General features: G+C 41.8%; 1 protein-coding gene across 1 annotated transcript; it reads right to left on the minus strand.

Moving 5' to 3' along the window:
• Window positions 1–671: 671 nt before the first annotated feature.
• RPL39L (ribosomal protein L39 like) lies at window positions 672–19,296 on the minus strand. Its single transcript, XM_003950251.5, has 3 exons — window positions 19,000–19,296; window positions 7,727–7,790; window positions 672–1,052 (listed from the first exon to the last, which is right to left on the minus strand). Exon 3 carries the CDS (start codon window positions 1,022–1,024, stop codon window positions 869–871), a length of 156 nt encoding a protein of 51 aa, XP_003950300.1. The 5' UTR covers window positions 1,025–1,052; window positions 7,727–7,790; window positions 19,000–19,296; the 3' UTR covers window positions 672–868.
• Between the last annotated feature and the right edge of the window lie 303 nt (window positions 19,297–19,599).

Raw genomic sequence — 19,599 nt, forward strand, 5'->3', positions numbered from 1 at the left:
CTGTTCCATCCAATACCATTCTTGTCTCTTTTTCAAATCCATTTTCCATAATACAGCCAGTGTGAAAACTGACCTGATTGAAGTATGGTTTCAGTTCAAAACCTTTCAATGGTTGCTGATTGCTTAGGAGAAAAAGGCACAAAGTTCTAATGATTTATAAAGCCCTATGTGGTTTGGCCTTTACTTAGCTCTGCAAACTCACCTAGAGTCATTCCCTCTGCTTTCTACGCTCTAGCCAGCTCCTTTCTATGCTCCTTTCACTTCCCTAAGGACATAATGTGCTCATTGCTGCTCAAGGCCTTCAAACATGCTGTTTCCTCTGCCTAAAATACTTGTTCTCCCTATGACAATCTTCACTTACTTGACTCGTGCCTCCTATAGGTCTTAACTTATATTGAGTTCTGAACACATACTGAAGGCATAAAGTGGGTCTCCCCACTTGCCCAGGAACTCTATCTTCTCTGTATCTTATTTTCCTCTGTAGTCCTGATCTCATTTTGTCCCATTTATACATCTGCATGATCTGAGCAGCATCTATCCCTCTCACCACAGGCTGAAGGTCTATTTGGCTCAGCATTTATCCTCCGCATTACCCAGGGGTTTGGCATACAGCACAGATCCTGATGTTTACCGAATAAATGAAGGGACAGTTTTTAAAGATGACCGAGACATTTTTGAAACAAAAGCTTTCACATATTTATTACTGAATCCACCCTACTAGCACAGAGCATACAGAAAAACAGAAAAAAATATTCCCAGTAAAACATGTGCAACTGTCCAGATAGTGGTGACATTTTCAGCTTGATATCGTAAGATGATCGTGAACTTGATACAGCATAAATATGTGTGCCATCTCATGTGCAATTCCTTATAGACCCAGCTTGGTTCTTCTCCAATGCCTCCTTTTGGAGTTGGACCTGATTTTACTACCAGGTTTCATCTGAATCCACTGGGGGATGGGACGATTTTGCTTTTGTTTCTTGGCCAGGAATCGCTTAATGGTGAAAGTCTTGTGAGAAGACATGGCGAGAAACAGAGTCAACCACACACCACTATGGCGGAGAAAGGGAGAGAGAGACAGAGACAATATTACCATAGGATAGGATAAGGTAACATGAAGAAATAACAAGACAAGAAAGAGGATCTTTGGTGCCACAGCGAGGGCTCATTGCCACTCAGGATCCCACAGGCAGCTCAGGAGCAGCTCAGGAGCCAGCAGCGGTCTGAGGAGTCTGATGGCTGTTCTGGTGGATCAGCAGCAAAGGCAGGAGTCCCTTTGTTCCTACTGTTCCTGACTTGATGCTACTCATTTCTCAGCAACATACTTCTGCTTCTCTTGTTAAATGTCCATCAAGAGGAATTATTTTCAACTTTAAAAAAGTTACGAACAGGTAATACCAGTTCATTACAGAAAAATTAAAGCAATAGAACACTAAAAAAAACTATTATCCCATCTAGCTAGAAAAAGCCCCAATATTAACAACTTGATATTATAAGAGCCTTCCAGTTAAGACAGATGTACATGCAGAATATTGTCTTTCTATAAATTGAGATATTGTAGATATTATTTTGTAACTACAACTTATCTAACTAATATGTGACCCTTTTTTGGCAACTCTTTCTCAATAACCCTTTACATTTGGAGGTCTTAAATCTTTTCCAGTGTCCTGCTATGGCAAATAGTACAGAACAGGAAAATATGGTTGAAAATAGAAACCTATAAAACAAGTAATTCATCCCCACAACACTTAAAATATGAATGTATACATTTAAAACATGAGATTTGCTGTAAAACTACCTCATGGTACTTTCATGTTACTACTATTTTAAAAGCCACTGGCTGTGCATACTAATATTTTTATCTAATTATCAAAATTGACCACATTGCCATCTACTGAATTGCATGCTACCACTCCATTTAAAGATCTTGGGTCCTCCATAATTAACGAACATCAACCTGGGGCCAGAGACACAGTAGTTATTTTTAATGATTCAGGTGCAAAATAATGTCTACATCTCAGATTGTGAGAGTAATTACATGATGGCAGTAAAGTCTTACTGCAAACAGTGTTGGAGATATACAAACAGTATGGATCTGTCATGACAAAGGCATTTTTTTTTTAACTCTAAGATAATGGCGATAGTGGTAGTGCGCAAAAAGTATGACTGTTTCTGACTGTCTGAGTTCACACACAGTGTCTAACCCAGTCTCTTCAGATGTGACCCAAGCTATTATCTTGGTTTCTGTCTTATGGCTCACTGTTGTGAGATGTTTATTCTATGTCTGGCATCTCCCCTAACATGCAGGCAGGAGGAAGAGAAAGAAAGAAAGAAAGGCAAAAGAGTACATGCTGTGAGGCTACCAGCTTTTAAGGAGCTTTACTAGGTATCTCTCTCAATACCTTTGATTACACCTTATTGGCAAGAACTGTGTTCCACTGCCATCCTTAGCAGTAATGAAGGATGGGCACTATAGTTTTTTAGCTGAGCACATGATGCCCCTAACCCCACACAAATCAGGTTCTGCTAAAGAAAAAGGAAGAAGAATGAATAGCAGAGTAGATAACTAGCAGTCTTTGCTATAACAATTTTGGAAAAGATAATTTAGGATACTTCTGTGAATTTCAGCTCTCAAAATAACCAAAAGAAAACAGAGGAAAATTTAAAAAAGAGAAAAAGGAAGTTCTCAATAGAAATACCTATTAGTCTAGGTATTGAAAAATGGGGTGGAAAAAAAGTCCAAATTGATGGGCAACCCATAAATATCATGGTAAGGAAATACCAGAAGAAATAAGAGTGCTAATTATACTGTCTGCCCTTCAACCCTAATATCCAAACTTCAGACACTTCTGAGACAACTGCCCTAGTGGGGAGGCCAGTGTCCCCAGATTTGTACATCTTCCCACTGGGAACTTTCAGGAGCAGGAGACTTTATATGTAAGTAACAGATGAGTAGGCAACTAAGTTGGGGTATAGTGTGGGGTGTGGTTGAGATACAAATGTTTCATGAAATATAAAGCATTGAAAACTAAGCTGCAAGTATCCTTGTAGGAGTCTACAGGTTACGAGAATAACAAATAGGCCTGAAAATGCCAAATGGGTGATAAAGATAGGGAAAGTACACTACTATTTCTGCCCAATCCTTTTATTTTCTTCCCATACATTAGCAGCAAAGAACTTTTAGCTACCAATCACAGTTCATCTTAAATTGACCACATGCTGACTTTAGCTAGCTATCTAGCAGACCCTGTTCTACCCTTCGTATATTAATTCCCTCTATACAATCTATCAGTGACTATTTGGCTCCAACCACTTCAGAAAAAAAGTCTTCAAGAATACAGGGAAAGAACTAGACTGGGTTGCCAACAAACCCAGAGTCTTAACACCCTCTCCCTTGGGAACCCTGGTTGTACTGGTTAGGGTTCTTGAAGCCAATCTTGTTTGAAAGTCTTCTGTAAGAAAAATTTACTGTAGTAAGATAAAGAACTACAGTAGGACAAATAGTTTACTGTACTATTCCAAGTATTCATTTCCAATGAAGAGGATGATAGGGTGCTCACCTCTGGAGACACTTTGGGCTAGAAGCTCTGGCCAGGTATTTCCTGAAAGCTCAATGCCAGTGACATACAGCTCTTAGCTAGAACTAACTCTCATGGAAAGTTTTAAAAAGAAACTCAAAGAGATATCTGCTATCTGCATTGGAGACAGTGAAAGAACTGAAAGAACTGGCTATAATGCCAACTGAAATAAGCTTATAGCCAGTAAGTCAGTAGTCCTCATTCTAGTACAATAGTAATGGTTATGAGGGCAGTTTTACCTTAAAAGGAATGATTACACTTAGGAATTGCCCCACACATCTCAGGTGATTCAGAGGACCTCAAGGAGTTCAATTTTCTCAAGAAAATATTGAATTACATACCTCTGGCTATATGCTAAGTTATCTAATTAGTCTAGAGGCTGCAAATACAGTATAATATAGATCCTAAGTACTGGAGATACACACTTCATTCCAGAAAATTGAGAGATGGGAAATCATGGTACCAAGTAAAAAAACTGGGCAAATTCTAGAAACTGGATAGCCTATGCAAAGGCGAAGTTTATTAAGTGATCATAAATGGAAGGCCTGCTGCAGTTGAAAGAAAGCACATGTGGAGATGGAGGCTCATGAGATTTATTAAATCTCTATCAGATGCAATCATACTTGGCCATTTAACTGGCGCTTCAAGAAAGATGATATATCCCTAAACCCTGAGACATACATTTCCTGCCCCTTGCTGTCCTAAGCATAATCTTCAACCATATCTAGATGATTCTGAGGGTTCAAGGCACTAGTGCTTGTAAAATCAAGGTGCTCATAAGGGTCCCATTCTTTAACATCTATACTGAATATCAAAAATTGGACTCTGGATTTTGGCAAAAAGTATAGGCCCACTCCTCATTCTTCTACTTACTGGATATAGAGGTCATGTGCACACCAATGGCTGCCTGAGGAATACAGTAGTGGCAGCTATTTGGGCATAACTGGGGCCATTAAATGGTTAGACCACTTAAATTAGGCCATTAAATTAGACCACTGGGGCCATTAAATGGTTCCTCAAAATTCTTATTAGGCTCAGAAACAGAATTTGTTATATAATTTCCAAAGTTCAGTTGACTGAGCAACCTCAGCAATCAGTGCTACAGCTATTATATATGACCAGCTATGTAAAAGTAATGCCAAAGAAATGGTAGCCATAATAAATGTGGTCTAAAACCACATGTCTTTAGATCATATTCTAGCTGGGAAAGGAGGAGGAGCATGTGCTACTAAATAAGGCAAATACCTACATCCCAGACAACAAAACACATGGGATGCAATACGATATGTCTATAAAGAAGTGGTTAAACTGAGTGGGCTTCATGGTGGTCCTGGCTCTCCATACCTTTTCATAAAGTAGGATTTTATAATAAGAAATGGAAATTTATACTAAGAAATTTTATACTTGTGAGAGCAATATTTTGATTTTTAAGTGATAAGTTGTGTGAAAATAATGGTGGCATCATATTGGTTTAAAGGTCAATGTGTTGTTTTAAACAAAAGTTATCAACTAAGGGTTGGATGGAGGTTGGCCATAACTTGCCTTGTAACTTAAGAAGTGTCATGGCTGGAAAGCCTCTATGTGATGTGAAAAGCACCCTTTGTTATTTGTAGCTCGGAACTGGAGAGTTCCTGCATCTTGTGGCTTTCTGAATCGCTGCACTCAGACAAGAAGAAGCACCTGCTGCCTGTTGACCACTACCTCTTCCTTACCCATCCCTAATCACTGTCTTTCCACATGTGGTTACAGTGAGATATTAGATCCCCCATTCGACCACCTGCTGCCTGTTGATCAACTCCTCTTCCTTGCCTCTCCTGTCTTCCTTCCCCACTATATAAACCCCTAACTTTGGCTGGAGCGAGGAGATGGATTTGAGGTTTGGCTCTGGTCTCTCTGGTTGACATCAACTGTAAAATAATAAGTCTTCCCTGGTAATACTTGCTTCTTTTTGTGCGGTAAGCAATGGGACCTAGACTGAGCCCCTAGTGTTTTGATATCACTATCACAAATCGTGAAGTGGATCTGTATTAGGCACACCTCTGCACTTTGTGAGGCTTTCTGAAGTCGTGGGAAGCATTTCTTGGAACCCACTGAGTAAATATCAGAGCACTCCGGAGTGGTTAAAGGTTATATTACTATTTAAGGTCATAAGGTTAAAGGTCATAAAATATTTTTAAATATGGAACTCCGGGAATCTTTTAACAAAAAAGTTTTTGTATCCAAACCATCTTGTGTGTCCCATGTCTGGTTAAACTTGTAGACTAAAAATAAGAACTTTCTGTTCCCAAAAATATAAACATCTATTGGTTTCTTTTTTTTTTTTTTTTTGAGATGGAGTTTCACTCTTTTTGCCCAGGCTGGAGTGCAATGGTGCCATCTCAGCTCACTGCAACCTCTGCCTCCCGGGTTCAAGCAATTCTCCTGCCTCAGCCTCCCGAGTATCTGGGATTACAGGCGCCTGCCACTATACCCAGCTAATTTTTTAATATTTTTAGTAGAGATGGGGTTTCACCATGTTGGCCAGGCTGGTCTCGAACTCCTGACCTCAGGCGATCTGCCCGCCTCGGCCTCCCAAAGTGCTGGGATTACAGGCTTGAGCCACCACGCCCGGCCCATCTATTGCTTTTTAATGTTTTGAAAAACCACAGTATTTTGAAAAATACTGTGCTTTATTAATTTATTTTCCATTTCTAGTAATGGTGGCCCAGGTTATTTAGGTCAGTCTGCCAGCTGAAAACAAACCAACTAAAAAACTGGGTAAAATATGTTTCAAATAAAGTTTTAAAAAGCCTCAAAGAGATTACAAAATAGTAAGGAATTATCAGGCCAAAAGTTAAGAGAAGCAAAGAATCAAGAGAAGTAAACAAGCCTGAAGCCACTTTTTCACGGAAAGCACTGCTAATCCCAGAACATTAGGACCTCCATTTTGACAGCCTTTCAGAGTACAGGGGAGATTGAAAACAAAACCCTGGGTTCATATAAGTCGGGGAGTCTGTCAGGAGACCTTCTCCTACAACAATCTGGGATCCAAAATCTCAGAGTGAAGGTGAACAAGAATTGTAATAATGTGAATGCGCTGAGACTCCTCTGAGTTGTCCAGGAAATATCAAACTTTGAACAGGTGGGCCCAAACTTGTGGTACCTGCAGGTACCCAACAAAAGCAAATATGTGTGATCTTTGGGACAAAGTATCTTAATTACAGGCCAGACAATTATTTCCACAAAATGACATTTCAAGTGCAATGACTAGCAGAGGGTCAAACATAACCATCATATAAGAAAATTGGAATCAATGATTAAAACAGACAATAGAAAGAGATCATTAGAAACTCTAGGTAGGACCCAGCATCTGTGTTTTAAAAGCCCATCCAGATCATTCTGATGCATGTTAAAGTTTGAGAATCATTGCTTTACATTTTTATCATATAAATATACATCCCATAAAAAATATATAAATGTAATACATCAGAGAATGGACCCAAGAATTTGCATTTCTAACAAATTCCCAGATGATACTGATGCCACACCACACTTTGAGAACCACTGGTATGAAAAAAGGAATTTTAGTATACAGGTAAAGATAGTGGTCACCTGTGTGGAGAAGGGCTGTTACTTAGAAGCAATATGCGTATATTTCCTAGAACGCTGGTAATTTTCTATTTCTTAGCCTGGGTAGTTATTACACAGGTGTCATTATTAAACTACACATTTACACTTTAGTGCCTATTTTAATGCATAGTGAGATAACTGGTTTCCCTTTCCCATTCAATCATACAGTTCAAATGCCATGGCGTAAATCCTGTCTACCATCATCCCACCACCTTCATTTATAATCAGTGCCTAAAGTATAAAATGTAAAAGTTTGTGAAGTTCCAAGACATAACTCCTTTCACTTTAGTTTGCAATGTAATTTTTCACAAAATTAAATAGCTTTGAAAATTAAGATGAGAAAAGTTTAGTCTAAGTTTCTGAAAACCATATTTAAAACACTTGTTTAAAATTCAGATATACTATCTACAGCCTTCATCCCTAATTTAAAAATATCTACAAAACTAAAAAGAAACTATCTTAAATTTTTAACAAAGTGTCCAATTTTAAAAATTACACTTTTTTTTCACAAGTTGAAAGAAAGAGGAAGAAAATCCTACCTTTTTCAAGTCTGAATTTCCTACTCCAAAGAGGCAAAGATGCTTGCTTCTCTCCAAATAAAATCTGAAAAGAAAATATCCAGTGTGTAATGGTAACAGTAAGATCCTACTATTTTCAGTTAAACCTTACCTATGGGTGAAAGTAATGTTCATCAATTGGCCTGAAATTTGTGAAAACCTTAAGAGAAAATATGGGAAGTCTTTTTGCAGAAAGAGAGGCAATGACAACAAAATTGAAACACGTAATATTAAACTGATCAGTGCAGCCTGTGCTTGCTTTTGAATTCCCACTCACAAATCCTCAAACAACATTAATAAAATGTGGGATGTGTACACCTGTTTCTTGTGTTTATGAAAAATAAGCTCTTTGGGGGGATTAGATTCTTCCAAAAACTTCAAAAAACAGTAATATTTGCCATTTTTTTGATTCATGGTATCAACATAGTTATTATACAAGCCCTCCTCACCTTTCCTCTGTGAGGAAACCATTATAACAGTTTTTTAATATACATTTCTTTCTCTCTTTTTTGAGACAGGGTCTCATTCTGTTGTCCATGCTGGAGCAGAGTAGCATGATCCTAGTTTACTGCAGCCTCAAATGCCTGGCCTCGAGTAATCCTCCTGCCTCAGTCTCCTGAGTAGCTGGGACTACAGGTATGTCCCAGCATGCCTGGCCTGTAACAGTTATTATAGTTACTGATTCTGGCAGCTAGGCAGTAGCTGTCTATGCCTTGTGATGTACCAGACAGGTATCTGAACAACCAAATAGTCCCCACGGCAAGGTCTGTGTGTAATGCTTCCCTGTGGCAAGCTATTGACTGAGGCTATGGCAAAAACATATGCAGTTGGGTTTTGTTATGCCTATAAACATCATGATACGTCCAACGTCCATTTATGCGGTAACACCTAGCCAGACCCTATTATACCTCTTGCTTTGCTCAGCACTATTATACCTCTTGCTTTGCTCAGCACTATTATACCTCTTGCTTTGCTCAGCACTATTATACCTCTTGCTTTGCTCAGCACTATTATACCTCTTGCTTGCAGAGAGCTGTATGCACCCATCCCTTACAACGTCCTCTCCTTCCACTGTTGCAAAATGGCCATATGTTATGATGCCTAATCATTATCATATCAACTACAGGCTATGTGGCAAGACGGTGATGATAGCTTAGCAAGGATTGTTTCTGAATATCGAATGTTAGATCCAGATGGTCAGACAAGTGAAAGGCAGTTTTTGCACCATGTGAGTTAATACACTGCAATTTCAAGATAATATAGCTCAGGATAAAAGAGGTTTGATAAGCTCGCTTCCTGAGCAGGTAGAACAACGGGTTTTAGTAGTCTAAATACATCTCCTAGGCGGATTTGGGGAGACGTGAAAAGCCACACACACTGAACACTGCCAATCCAATGTCCTCTGTGTCCTTTACTCATAATGTAACCTTCACCAAGCCTCAAACCCAGTCTTCTCTGGGATCACTTCGATTTAGAAAGTAATAATCATTTTTTTAAACAAAAGCATAACCATGGCCTCGGAATAGAGCTGATCTTAGGAGAGCAGTGCTCCTCCTCCTCCTCCTCACTGACAACAATACCTTAAGCACATAATTCGTTCTACAAAAGGACATCCTCACTCAGTTCTTTTGAGTAGAAAATTCTAAATTATCCAAGACTTAGCTGAGCTTGTTATATTAAATGGTGTTTACCTGGTCTTAAGGATAAAATATGCTACAGTAAAGCACAAAATATGTAGTATCTTTTCATTAATGTCTACAAATTGTACTGGATTATGAACCCTCTATACCTTTTGGACTATAAAGTTAACCTTAAGAAACCAATCTATAAAATTGCTGCATTATATTTTTCAACACAATCTGAGTTTTCCTCCCTACTCCCAGGTCACCACTATACCCTCCCCTCCACCCTTTTTTTTTTTTTTTTTTTTTTGCCTCTTTGAGAATATCAGGCTCACATATAAATAAGTGCCACTTAATAAGAGCTGTATTGTATCATCTAGGTCACCCAGTAGGTATAGAGAGGACATTAGTGATTTCCCTTGGGCTAGGCTAAAATACTTCATCTCATACATAGTTTTAATATACTTTGTTATAATAATCAGTTGGCTTAAAAAACCCATCATAGAACTCTCAAAGCATCCTACTCCTTCAAGACAGCCCTTGCCAAATGCTTTGAATATTCTTGTTGACTGTCCTGTCTTTCCTATGTATCCTCTTACAAGAACCAGTCTCGGGATTTGTGAGATATTCTAGTCATTTGTGAATCTACTTTGCTTCACATGAGTTGATAACATCCACGATGTCACCTTCAAAGCAAAGTTCTTTGTACTTTCCATTCATTGGTTTTATTCTCTGATGTATTAAACCACAATTACTTTTGCACCAATCTAATAGTTTGGATATTTGTCCCCACCCAAATCTCATGTTGAATTGTAATCCCCAATGCTGGAGGTGGGGCCTAGTGGGAGGTGTTTGGGTCATAGGAATGGATCCTTTGTGGCTTGGTGCTGCCGTCGTGACAGTGAGTTCTTGTGAGTCTGGTCATTTAAAAGTGTGTGGTACTTCCCTTTCCCCAACTGTCTCTCTCACTCTTGCTTTTGCCATGTGACGTGCCTGCTCCCACTTCACCTTCTGCCATGAGTAAAAGCTCCCTGAGGCCTCCTCAGAAGCAGAGCAGATGCTAGTGCTATGCTTCCTGTACAGTCTGTAGAAACATAAGCCAATTAAACCTCTTCTTTATAAATTACCCAGTCTCAGGTATTTCCTTACAGCAATGTAAGAATGGCCTAACACATTCTCAATCATTTGACAAAAATTTTCATCCTAAATATCTTCTGTATGGCAGGTGGTTTCTGAGCAATCTTTAATTTTGAAACTGAAAGTACTCAAGTATTTTATATGCAGAGGTAGGGCTGTTCTTACAAGTTTTTTTCTTTTTGTAGCACTTCCGCTGTTACTGAGTCATCCGCATCACATGACATTTGTATCAGATGGGCACAACTGTCTGTGTATTTCATGCTGTTTGTTGACTTATGAGCCCAGGGCATCACTATACCACTTGCTAACTTACTTTCCTTAGCATGTCCTCTTTCAGCTTTCTCTACATCCTTGGTTGGCACATGACCTAAAATCAAAGTGGTATTTAAAAGGCTTTTTTCACATATACAACTCTCACTTTCTCTACATCATCCTGCAAGTTGAAATATTTTATCTCTTCTGTATTTGCGACCACTGTCACAGTGGTTAAAAGAACTCTGGAGGGCCGGGCACAGTGGCTTATGCCTCTAATCCCAGCATTTTGGGAGGCCGAGGCAGGCACATCACCTGCCTGCATTTTGGGAGGCCGAGGCAGGCACATCATCTGCCTGATCTTGGGAGGCCGAGGCAGGTCAGGAGTTCAAGACCAGCCTGACCAACATGGTAAAACCCTGTCTCTACTAAAAATACAAAAATTAGCCAGGCATGGTGCCTGGTGCCTGTAATCCCAGCTACTTGGGAGGCTGAGGCAGAAGAATTGCTTGAACTCAGGAGACGGAGGTTGCAGTGAGCCAAATCACGCCACTGCACTCCAGCCTGGGAGACAGAGCGAGACTCCTTCTCATTTAAAACAAAACAAAACAACAACAACAACAAAAGAACTGTGGAAACAAACTGCACAGGCTCAAGTCTCACTGCCACCACTAGCTGTTAGTGTGACCTTGAACACATTTCTTAGCCATGTTGTTCCTTTTTTCTAATCTGTAATATGTGGATAATAATATCTAACATCATAAGGTTGTTATAAAGCTTATGTAGGTGAGGATTTAGCATAGTAATGAGTGTAAAATATTTAGGACAATGCTTGGCACATAACAAACACAATACAGGTCTTAGCTGTTATTTTTATATCTACAGCTGTATAAAGCCTACAGTTGTTGAAATTATAAATGTTCCCAGTTTTAAGATTTCTGTGTTGATTCTGCTGTACTAATGTCACTATCTTGACTATTTAATAGGAAGATATCACATACACAGACTATAAGCTCCTCAAGAGGTTATATTTTTCTTGGATACTCAAGGATGCTCAGAAGAGTAATTGAGCACATGATAACGCTTTCGTCGTCACACCAGATACAGAGCATTTCCTTGAGGCTGCCTACCACACAACCACTAGTTATGGTTGCAGGGGTCACAAACACTCCTGGTTCCCACAATATCTGAAATAAAAAAACACAATACCAGAGGTATTGCCCATGGTAACATAAACCAAATATGCCCCCAGGCAGCTGATAGCAAGATTATACATGCATGTGTCACACACAGGCTTATTCACCCAGAGATGGTCAATATTAATGTTCAAAGATTACTGCTACACTCAGCCATCTTCCTTTGACAAGAAAGAATACAGATTTTTTTTGAAAAAAGTTTTGCTCAAAAATCTATGAAAGATGCTCAGTTTCTGGGGGTAAAGTATAAGTCTGGTGCTGGTTGAATGCTGACTACAGGTGTAGAAGGAATAGGTGCGGACCCACCTCTTCAATGAGAGTTCATTTAGGTAATCAGGTAAATCTGATGCTGACAGACAAAAGAATGGCAGATGCTGAAATGATTTTCCTTATTCTCTATTTTCGGGAATATTTCACAAGAACTTCCCTGCTTTAGTAAGAAACAGATGTTTCCCCCGTATGGTTTCTCACTATCTCAAGAGCCACTTTTGTCCATATTCAACATGCATAAATATTTCAGTAATTTGTCTTCTGCCTAGGATGTAGAAACCTAGAAAGAGCATCGCTCCTATGCCAACAACCAGAAGAACTACGAAATAATTTTTCCTGAAACTCAGAGGACTGAGGTTAGGAAGACCAACTGGACTTTCCCAGTATGAGAACTAAAAGTCCCATATCCTGGGAAATTCCTCAGATCCAGGCAAACTGGAACAACTGGTCACCCCACCTAAGGTCACAGACCAATAAAGTAGCTTGAAATGCAAGGAAAGACTGACCTGGCAAAGGAGCAAAGGGACATGAGCACTGAAGAAGAGACATCAAGTACCTCATACACTGATAAGAATTTAGCTAAAATTGTTAATGAACTGCTAAAGGTCAAGTGTGGACCAGCATAAGAGTATAAAACCCCTGGGAGCCTCAGACATAAAGACAGTTTGCTTCCACTTTCAGTCTCTCTTCCATGATCTCTACTGGGTACTGATGGAAAAGACTTGGGACAAGGCAGGAGACTAGAGAGAGCCTCCTCGGTGGTGAAGATCTATTAGGGGAAGATATGGTTTGGCTTTGTGTCCCCACCCAAATCTCATGTCAAATTGTAATCCCCACCTGTCGAGGGAGGGACCTGGTAGGAGGTGATTGGATCATGTGGGCGGTTTCCCCTGTGCTGTTCTTGTGACAGTGAGGGAGTTCTCATGAGATCTGATGGTTTAAAAGTGGCACTTCCCCCTTCACTCTCTTTCCTGCCACCATCTAAGACGTGCTTTGCTTCCCCTTTGCCTTCTGCCAGATTGTAAGTATCCTGAGGCCTCCCCAGCCATGTGGAACTGGTAATTTATACATTACCCAGTCTTGGGTAGCTCTTTATAGCAGTGTGAAAACAGACTGATACAGGGAAGTAAGCTCTTACTGTGGAAAAGGCAAAAAATCTGCCCAGACCTTTCCTTACCCAAGACTGAGGTTGGACCAGGATGACCAAGTCTTCTGGCCTCCTCTACCAAGATAGCAAGCACCAAGTAACAAGCAGGGTGAAAGGCAAAAGCATGGAGAGAGACTCCTGTGTGGTATAGGCTCACTGGGAAGGCTGCAAGCTGAGAATGAAATAGGATATTGAGAAAATCCCTCTAGCACGCTACCCTAAGCAAAAGGTAATATTAGAGGAAATCGAGCCTGGTAGTGTACTGAAGATGGACCAATAAAACCCAAACCCAGCTTAACTACTGAGTAAGCTGATTCAAGACCCCACATTACTGACCTAGCAGAAAAAGCATGCTTATTTTGGGGCATAGATTATCTCAACCCCTACTGTCCTACACAAGATGCTTGGCATTTGATAAAATATTATGAGCATGAAAAAGAAAAAAACAACTCATTGTGAAGAGGGAAAGTAATCAACAGAACCACACTCTCAGATAACCTAAGTGTTAGAACTAAGAGAGATGGAACTTAAAATATATTTGATTAATATATTAATCATATATATTGAAGGTTCTAGTGGAAAAAAATAGACAGCAACATGAATGACCAGAGGGGAATTTCAGCAGAGAAAAAAAATGTATACATTAAATGAATATGCTTGAAACAGAAAACATAGTAACAGAGATAAAGTAGTCTAAAGCAGTGGTATACAACTAGGGGCAATTCTGCCTTTCTGGAGACATTTGGCAGTATCTGGAGATATTTTTGGTTGTCACCACTGGAGGAGTGCTGCTAGATCTAGAGGGTGGAGGCCAGGGATGCTGCTGAACATCCTATAACGTACAGGTGAGCCTCATACGACAAAGAATTATCCAGCCCAAAATGTCAGTAGTGCCCAAACTACTTTAGCCTGACTGATAAAAAAAAAAAGAAGACACAAATTACCAACATCTGCAATGAAAAAGGGGACAATGCTACAGGTCTCAGGACATTAAATGGATAGAATAATATCACAAATTATTGTATGCCCATAAAGTCAACTTAGTCATCGAAGTCTTGTAAGGAAATGGACCGATTCCTTACGAGATGGGTACCACCAAAGCTCATGTAAGTGCATAACCTAAGTAGTTCTATGTCTATTAAAAATGTTGAATTGTGTAGTTAAAAATCTTGTAACAAAACTACAGGCCCAAATGGCTTCACTACCAAAAGCCAGAGATCAGGACAAGACCAAGCCTTTCTCAGTGCCAGGAGGAATGCTTGAGCTTCAACTCCCAGTTCCCACCTCTGTTATGCTTCCAGGGATTCCCAAATATTTTGCATTCTGTGGTGTTCACACCTCAATTCTATCTCACAGTGCTGACCTGATCACAGCTGAAAGGTGCTGTTGCACGTAAGAGTGACCTTTGCATGTTGGGTGAAAGGGAAGCCTCAGAAAGGCAGTAATTTGAGCCAGTGGTAGACATTCTTTCCCAACTCAACTTGCCAAGGCTTTTTCGCTTAAAGCTTTCTTAAATTCTTAACAAATTACATGGCTGTGTGATGGTAGATCCTCCCACCCTGATGGGGCAATCTCATTTCAGTCACCTGCAGGTGTCTACTGGGGTGGAGATCCAGCTTCTAAGGCTTTGTCAAATACTGTGGCTCCTGAGGCAAAGCAGTTCAGAAGCATAGCTGAGACTGAGCCTCATGATGGGACGGTAATATGGTTTGGCTGTGTCCCCACCCAAATCTCATCTTGAATTGTAACTTCCACAACTCCCACGTGTCGTGGGAGGAACCCAGTGGGAGGTGATTGAATCATGAGGGCGGGTCTTTCCCGTGCTGTTCTTGTGATAGTGAATAAGTCTCATGAGCTCTGATGGCTTTAAAAATGGAAGTCTCCCTGCACAAGCTGTTTGCCTGCTGTCATCCATGTAAGATGTGACTTGCTCCTCCTTGCTTTCTGCCATAATTGTGAGGCCTCCCCAGCCATGTGGTACCGTAAGCGCAATAAACCTCCTTCTTTTGTAAATTGCCCAGTCTCGGGTATGTCTTTATCAGCAGCATGAAAGACTAATACAGACGGGTAAGCAGTGAATAGGCAAAACACACTCGTGGGTGAGGTAGCTCACAAACAGCCTTATCTTTCCAAAGGAAGACATAAACCAAGTGTGTTGATCCATTTTGCGTTGCTATAAAGGAATACCTGAGGCTGGGCAACTTATAACGAGTTTTATTTGGCTTATGGTTTTGCAGGTGGTACAAGCATGGCACCAGCATCTGCTAGGCATCTGACGCTTTAACTCTTGGTAGAAGGTGAAGGAGGAGCAGGTATGCTGCATGGCGAGAGATGGAGCAAGAGAGATGCCAGGTTCTTTTGAACAATTGGCACTCATGTGAACTAACAGACTAAGAACTCTTTCCATGGAACTAGAGGCTCTAGGAGGACTGGATTAGGACTGCATCCAGTACACACTGATGTAAAGCTAACATCTTCCCTCATCACACTGCTTTTGAGAGCCATTCAAAACACTAAAGATCGAGATATTGGAGTCTGCCCATTTTATATTCCATAACTAATGGAGACTGCTCAAGTGAAAGCTTAAATTTACAGGTAATTTTCTGTCCCTATCTACACTTCAGACTAGAGCATCGGCAATTTCTTCACTAAAGCTAATTACTTTTTAAAGTGGTGTGACTGACAAAAAGAAGTCAGCCCAAGGATGCTGCAGTGCCAGAGTTTGTAACAATATAATTAGGAGTGAAGGTTGGTGAGGTGACCACCCTCCCTGATGACATCTTTCTTCCTTTCTCTATAGTTTTACAGTTCACTTATGCAAAACTGGACAATCAAACAGCCAAAGCAGTAGAGACAGGTCTGCCAGCAACTGAATTGGTTCTAATGCAACAGCTGAGGGAAGTTTGAGCCTTTCTCTGCAGTCCTAGACCATCTGTAATTAGGTTGTGGTTCTTTAACTGCCAAGGCCTTTGAGTTAAGCTGGGTTAGTAAGGTTGTTTGATATGGATCGCATAGGATAAGAGTAGGTAGTGGTATTTTCTGGGAGATAAGAGTCAATGTGAGTAGTTTTTTGGGTGGGGTGGGCGGTGGGGAAGGCAGTTTTTCTGAACATTATAAGAAGTTTCCAATATCTCAAAACTTTTGTAATAGTGTTTTCCCAAAGAAATATAATGTGAGCCCCACATATAGTTACAATTTAAAATTTTCTGAGTCATGTTAAAAAATAAATAGGAACAGGTAAAATTAATTTGAATATATTTTATTTAATCTGATTTTTTTAAAATACCATTTAAGCATGTAATTAATATAAAGGTGGATAAAATATTTTAAATTAAAAAGGAGACTTTAGGCTGAGTGCAGTGGCTCACACCTGTAATCCTAACATTTTGGGAGGCGAGAGGATTGCTTCAACTCAGGAGTTTGAGATCAGCCCGAGTATGTTTCTCATAGTGAGACCTCATCTCTACAAAAAAATTTAAAAATTAGCTGGGCATGGTGGTGCATGCCTGTGATCGGGAGGCTGAGGCAGCAAGAGGATGGCTTGAGCCAAGGAGACGAGGTTGTAGTGAGTCATGATTGAGTCAATGCACTCTAGCTTGGGCAACAGAACAACACTCTTCCTCAAAAAAAAAAAAAAAAAAAAAAAGGGTCAAGTGCAGTGGCTCACACCTGTAATCCCAGCATTTTGGGAGGCCAAAATGCTCAGGATCACCTGAGGTCAGGAGTTCCAGACCAGCCTGGCCAACATGGTGAAACCCCGTCTCTACTAAAAATACAAAATAATTAGACAGCGTGGTGGCACATGCCTGTAGTCCCAGCTACTTGGGGAGGTGAGGCAGGAGGATCACTTGAACCTGGGAGGCGGAGGCTGCAGTGAGCCGAGGTTGCACCACTGCACTCCAGCCTGGGCAACAGAGTAAGACTCTGTCTCCAAAAAAGAAAAAGAAAAAGAAAAATTGGCCGGGTGCGGTGGCTCACGCCTGCAATCATAGCACTTTGGGAGGCTGATGCGGGCAGATCATCTGAGGTCAGGAATTCGAGACCAGCCTGGCCAACCATGACCAACATGGTGAAACCCCGTCTTTACTAAAAATACAAAAATTAGCCGGGTGTGGTGGCAGGCACAGCTACCACAATCCCAGCTACTCGGGAGGCTGAGACGGGGGAATCACTTGAACCCGGGCAGCAGAAGTTGCAGTGAGCCGGGATTGCGCCACTGCACTCCAGCGACAGAAGGATACTCCGTCTCAAAAAAAAAAAAAAAGGAAAAAAAGAGACTTTAAAAGCTGGTGTGCGTTTTAACATTTGTAGCACATCTTTTTTCAGACCAGCCACATTTCAAGTGCTGAATAGCTACATGTGATTCAATGAGCTTTGGTCAGCTCAGCTTTACAACCTCTCAGGTTCTTTCTCTAAGCAAACTCTCTTAGGTTCTGAAATTGAGAAGTCGTGGAGGGTGAGTATTGGATTACAAAGCCTTTATGATTCCAACAACTCTTAGTTAATAGAAGCATCCGTCCTGTCTCTTGATGTCCTAGTGACTAAAGACATGTCTAGAGAAGAAACTCTTTTAACTATATTTTTATATAGTTACATGGCAGCCTTTGAGAAAATTGAGAATTAAGGCCAGGCCCAGTGCAAAATGAAAATGTTGTGGAGGTGGCGGGGAGGGGAGGCGGGTGCTGGTTTAAAAATTAAGAATTTCAAGATTGCCATAGCAGAGCAAGAAAATAAGTACAGGGCCCTTCTGAGCCCTATGTGACTGCACGGGTGGGACCCTTTTGAAGCTAGTCCTGGTCAGGGTTTATGTCTCTGGATGAATCCAGATGTGTAAAAGGCAAGGAAATGGCGAGATTCCTTGGGCTATCTTTGAGAAACGGGGACCTTAAAGGAGACTGCAAAATCTTACCTACTGGAATTAATGGAGGAAAAGAAGTGTCTGCGCCTGTGAGAACGCCTTGGAAAGAGGCAGTGAGCAGATGAGGCAGATAGGTAAGACACTTGGTTTTGCTGATTAAACCACTGATGAATCAGTGCCACTCACATCCTGGGTAATTCTAGGGACACTAGTTGGACAACGCTGACATCTGAAGAGGTGGCAGGGCAGAACATGGATCCCTTTAAGGCTACTTTATTGTCGATTTCCTCCTTCTCTAAGCTAGAAACAGGGGGTGCCTGAGTGGCCTCCAGAAGCCACTACTGTAGGCCAGGAGCAGTGCCTCACGCCTGTAATCCCAGCACTTTGGGAGGCCGAGGCGGGCGGATCACCTGAGGTCGGGAGTTCGAGACTGGTCTGACCAATATGGTGAAACCCGTCTTTACTAAAAATACAAAAATTAGCCGAGTGTGGTGGCGCGCGCCTGTAACCCCAGCTACTCAGGAGGCTAAGGCGGGAGAATCGCTTGAATCCGGAGGCGGAGGTTGCAGTGAGCCGAGATCACACCACTGCACTCCAGCCTGGGCGACGGAAGGAGACCCTGTCTCAAAAAACAAACAAACAAACAAAAACGCTACTACTGTTGGAGTCGGCTTGAGCTGTGGCATTGCTGTTTCCAGCCCGTGACCCTCACGCCTCCCTGCTCGTTGGGCGGACCGGGCCCTGGCGGCGGGTGAGGAGGAACCTTTACTTACCGGCGCCCTGGCCTCTGCTTTTTTCCCACTCTAGGACGCAAATCTCGATCTGCAAGGGCCTGGGGCGCGGGCGGAAAAGGCGGGCCCAGCTCCCTCAGGTCTGCGTGTCACCGACCCGAACCCGCTCCGTCGTCCTGACGCCCCCGGCCTAGCTGCAGCCACCTTGTCGCAGGGGCCTTGGTGTCTCTGAGACTCCGAGACGCCTCGCCCCCACCTGGCGTTCGGAAGCGGTTGCCTCGCTGGGCGCAGCAATTCAACCGCCGCGCGCCGGATGCTAAGACGGCGATTTCCCCGGATGCTAGGGCGGTGATTTCCCCAGTGACAGGCCCCGCCCCGGCCCCGCCCAGGCCCGGGCGGTCCCGCCCCACTGAGCTGTGGCACGGGGGGCCGTGGGTCCGACTCCTGCGTGTGATGTGTCACCAAGTTGACTTTGGGGTCCCCCATTCTTCCTTAGTTCTCTATTTTACCTCAGCGCGTTGTCTAGCTGCTGCCTGGCCACGGTAGTTAGCACACAGCGTGACTTAATACTGGATAAACGAGGAAAGGATTCGTACGCCCTGGCGGGGCCAGAGGCTCACAGCTTGGGTTCCCGCAAGCACA

This window comes from Pan troglodytes, chromosome 2, assembly GCF_028858775.2.
Source record: "Pan troglodytes isolate AG18354 chromosome 2, NHGRI_mPanTro3-v2.0_pri, whole genome shotgun sequence".
In the NCBI taxonomy this organism is placed as follows: domain Eukaryota; kingdom Metazoa; phylum Chordata; class Mammalia; order Primates; family Hominidae; genus Pan; species Pan troglodytes.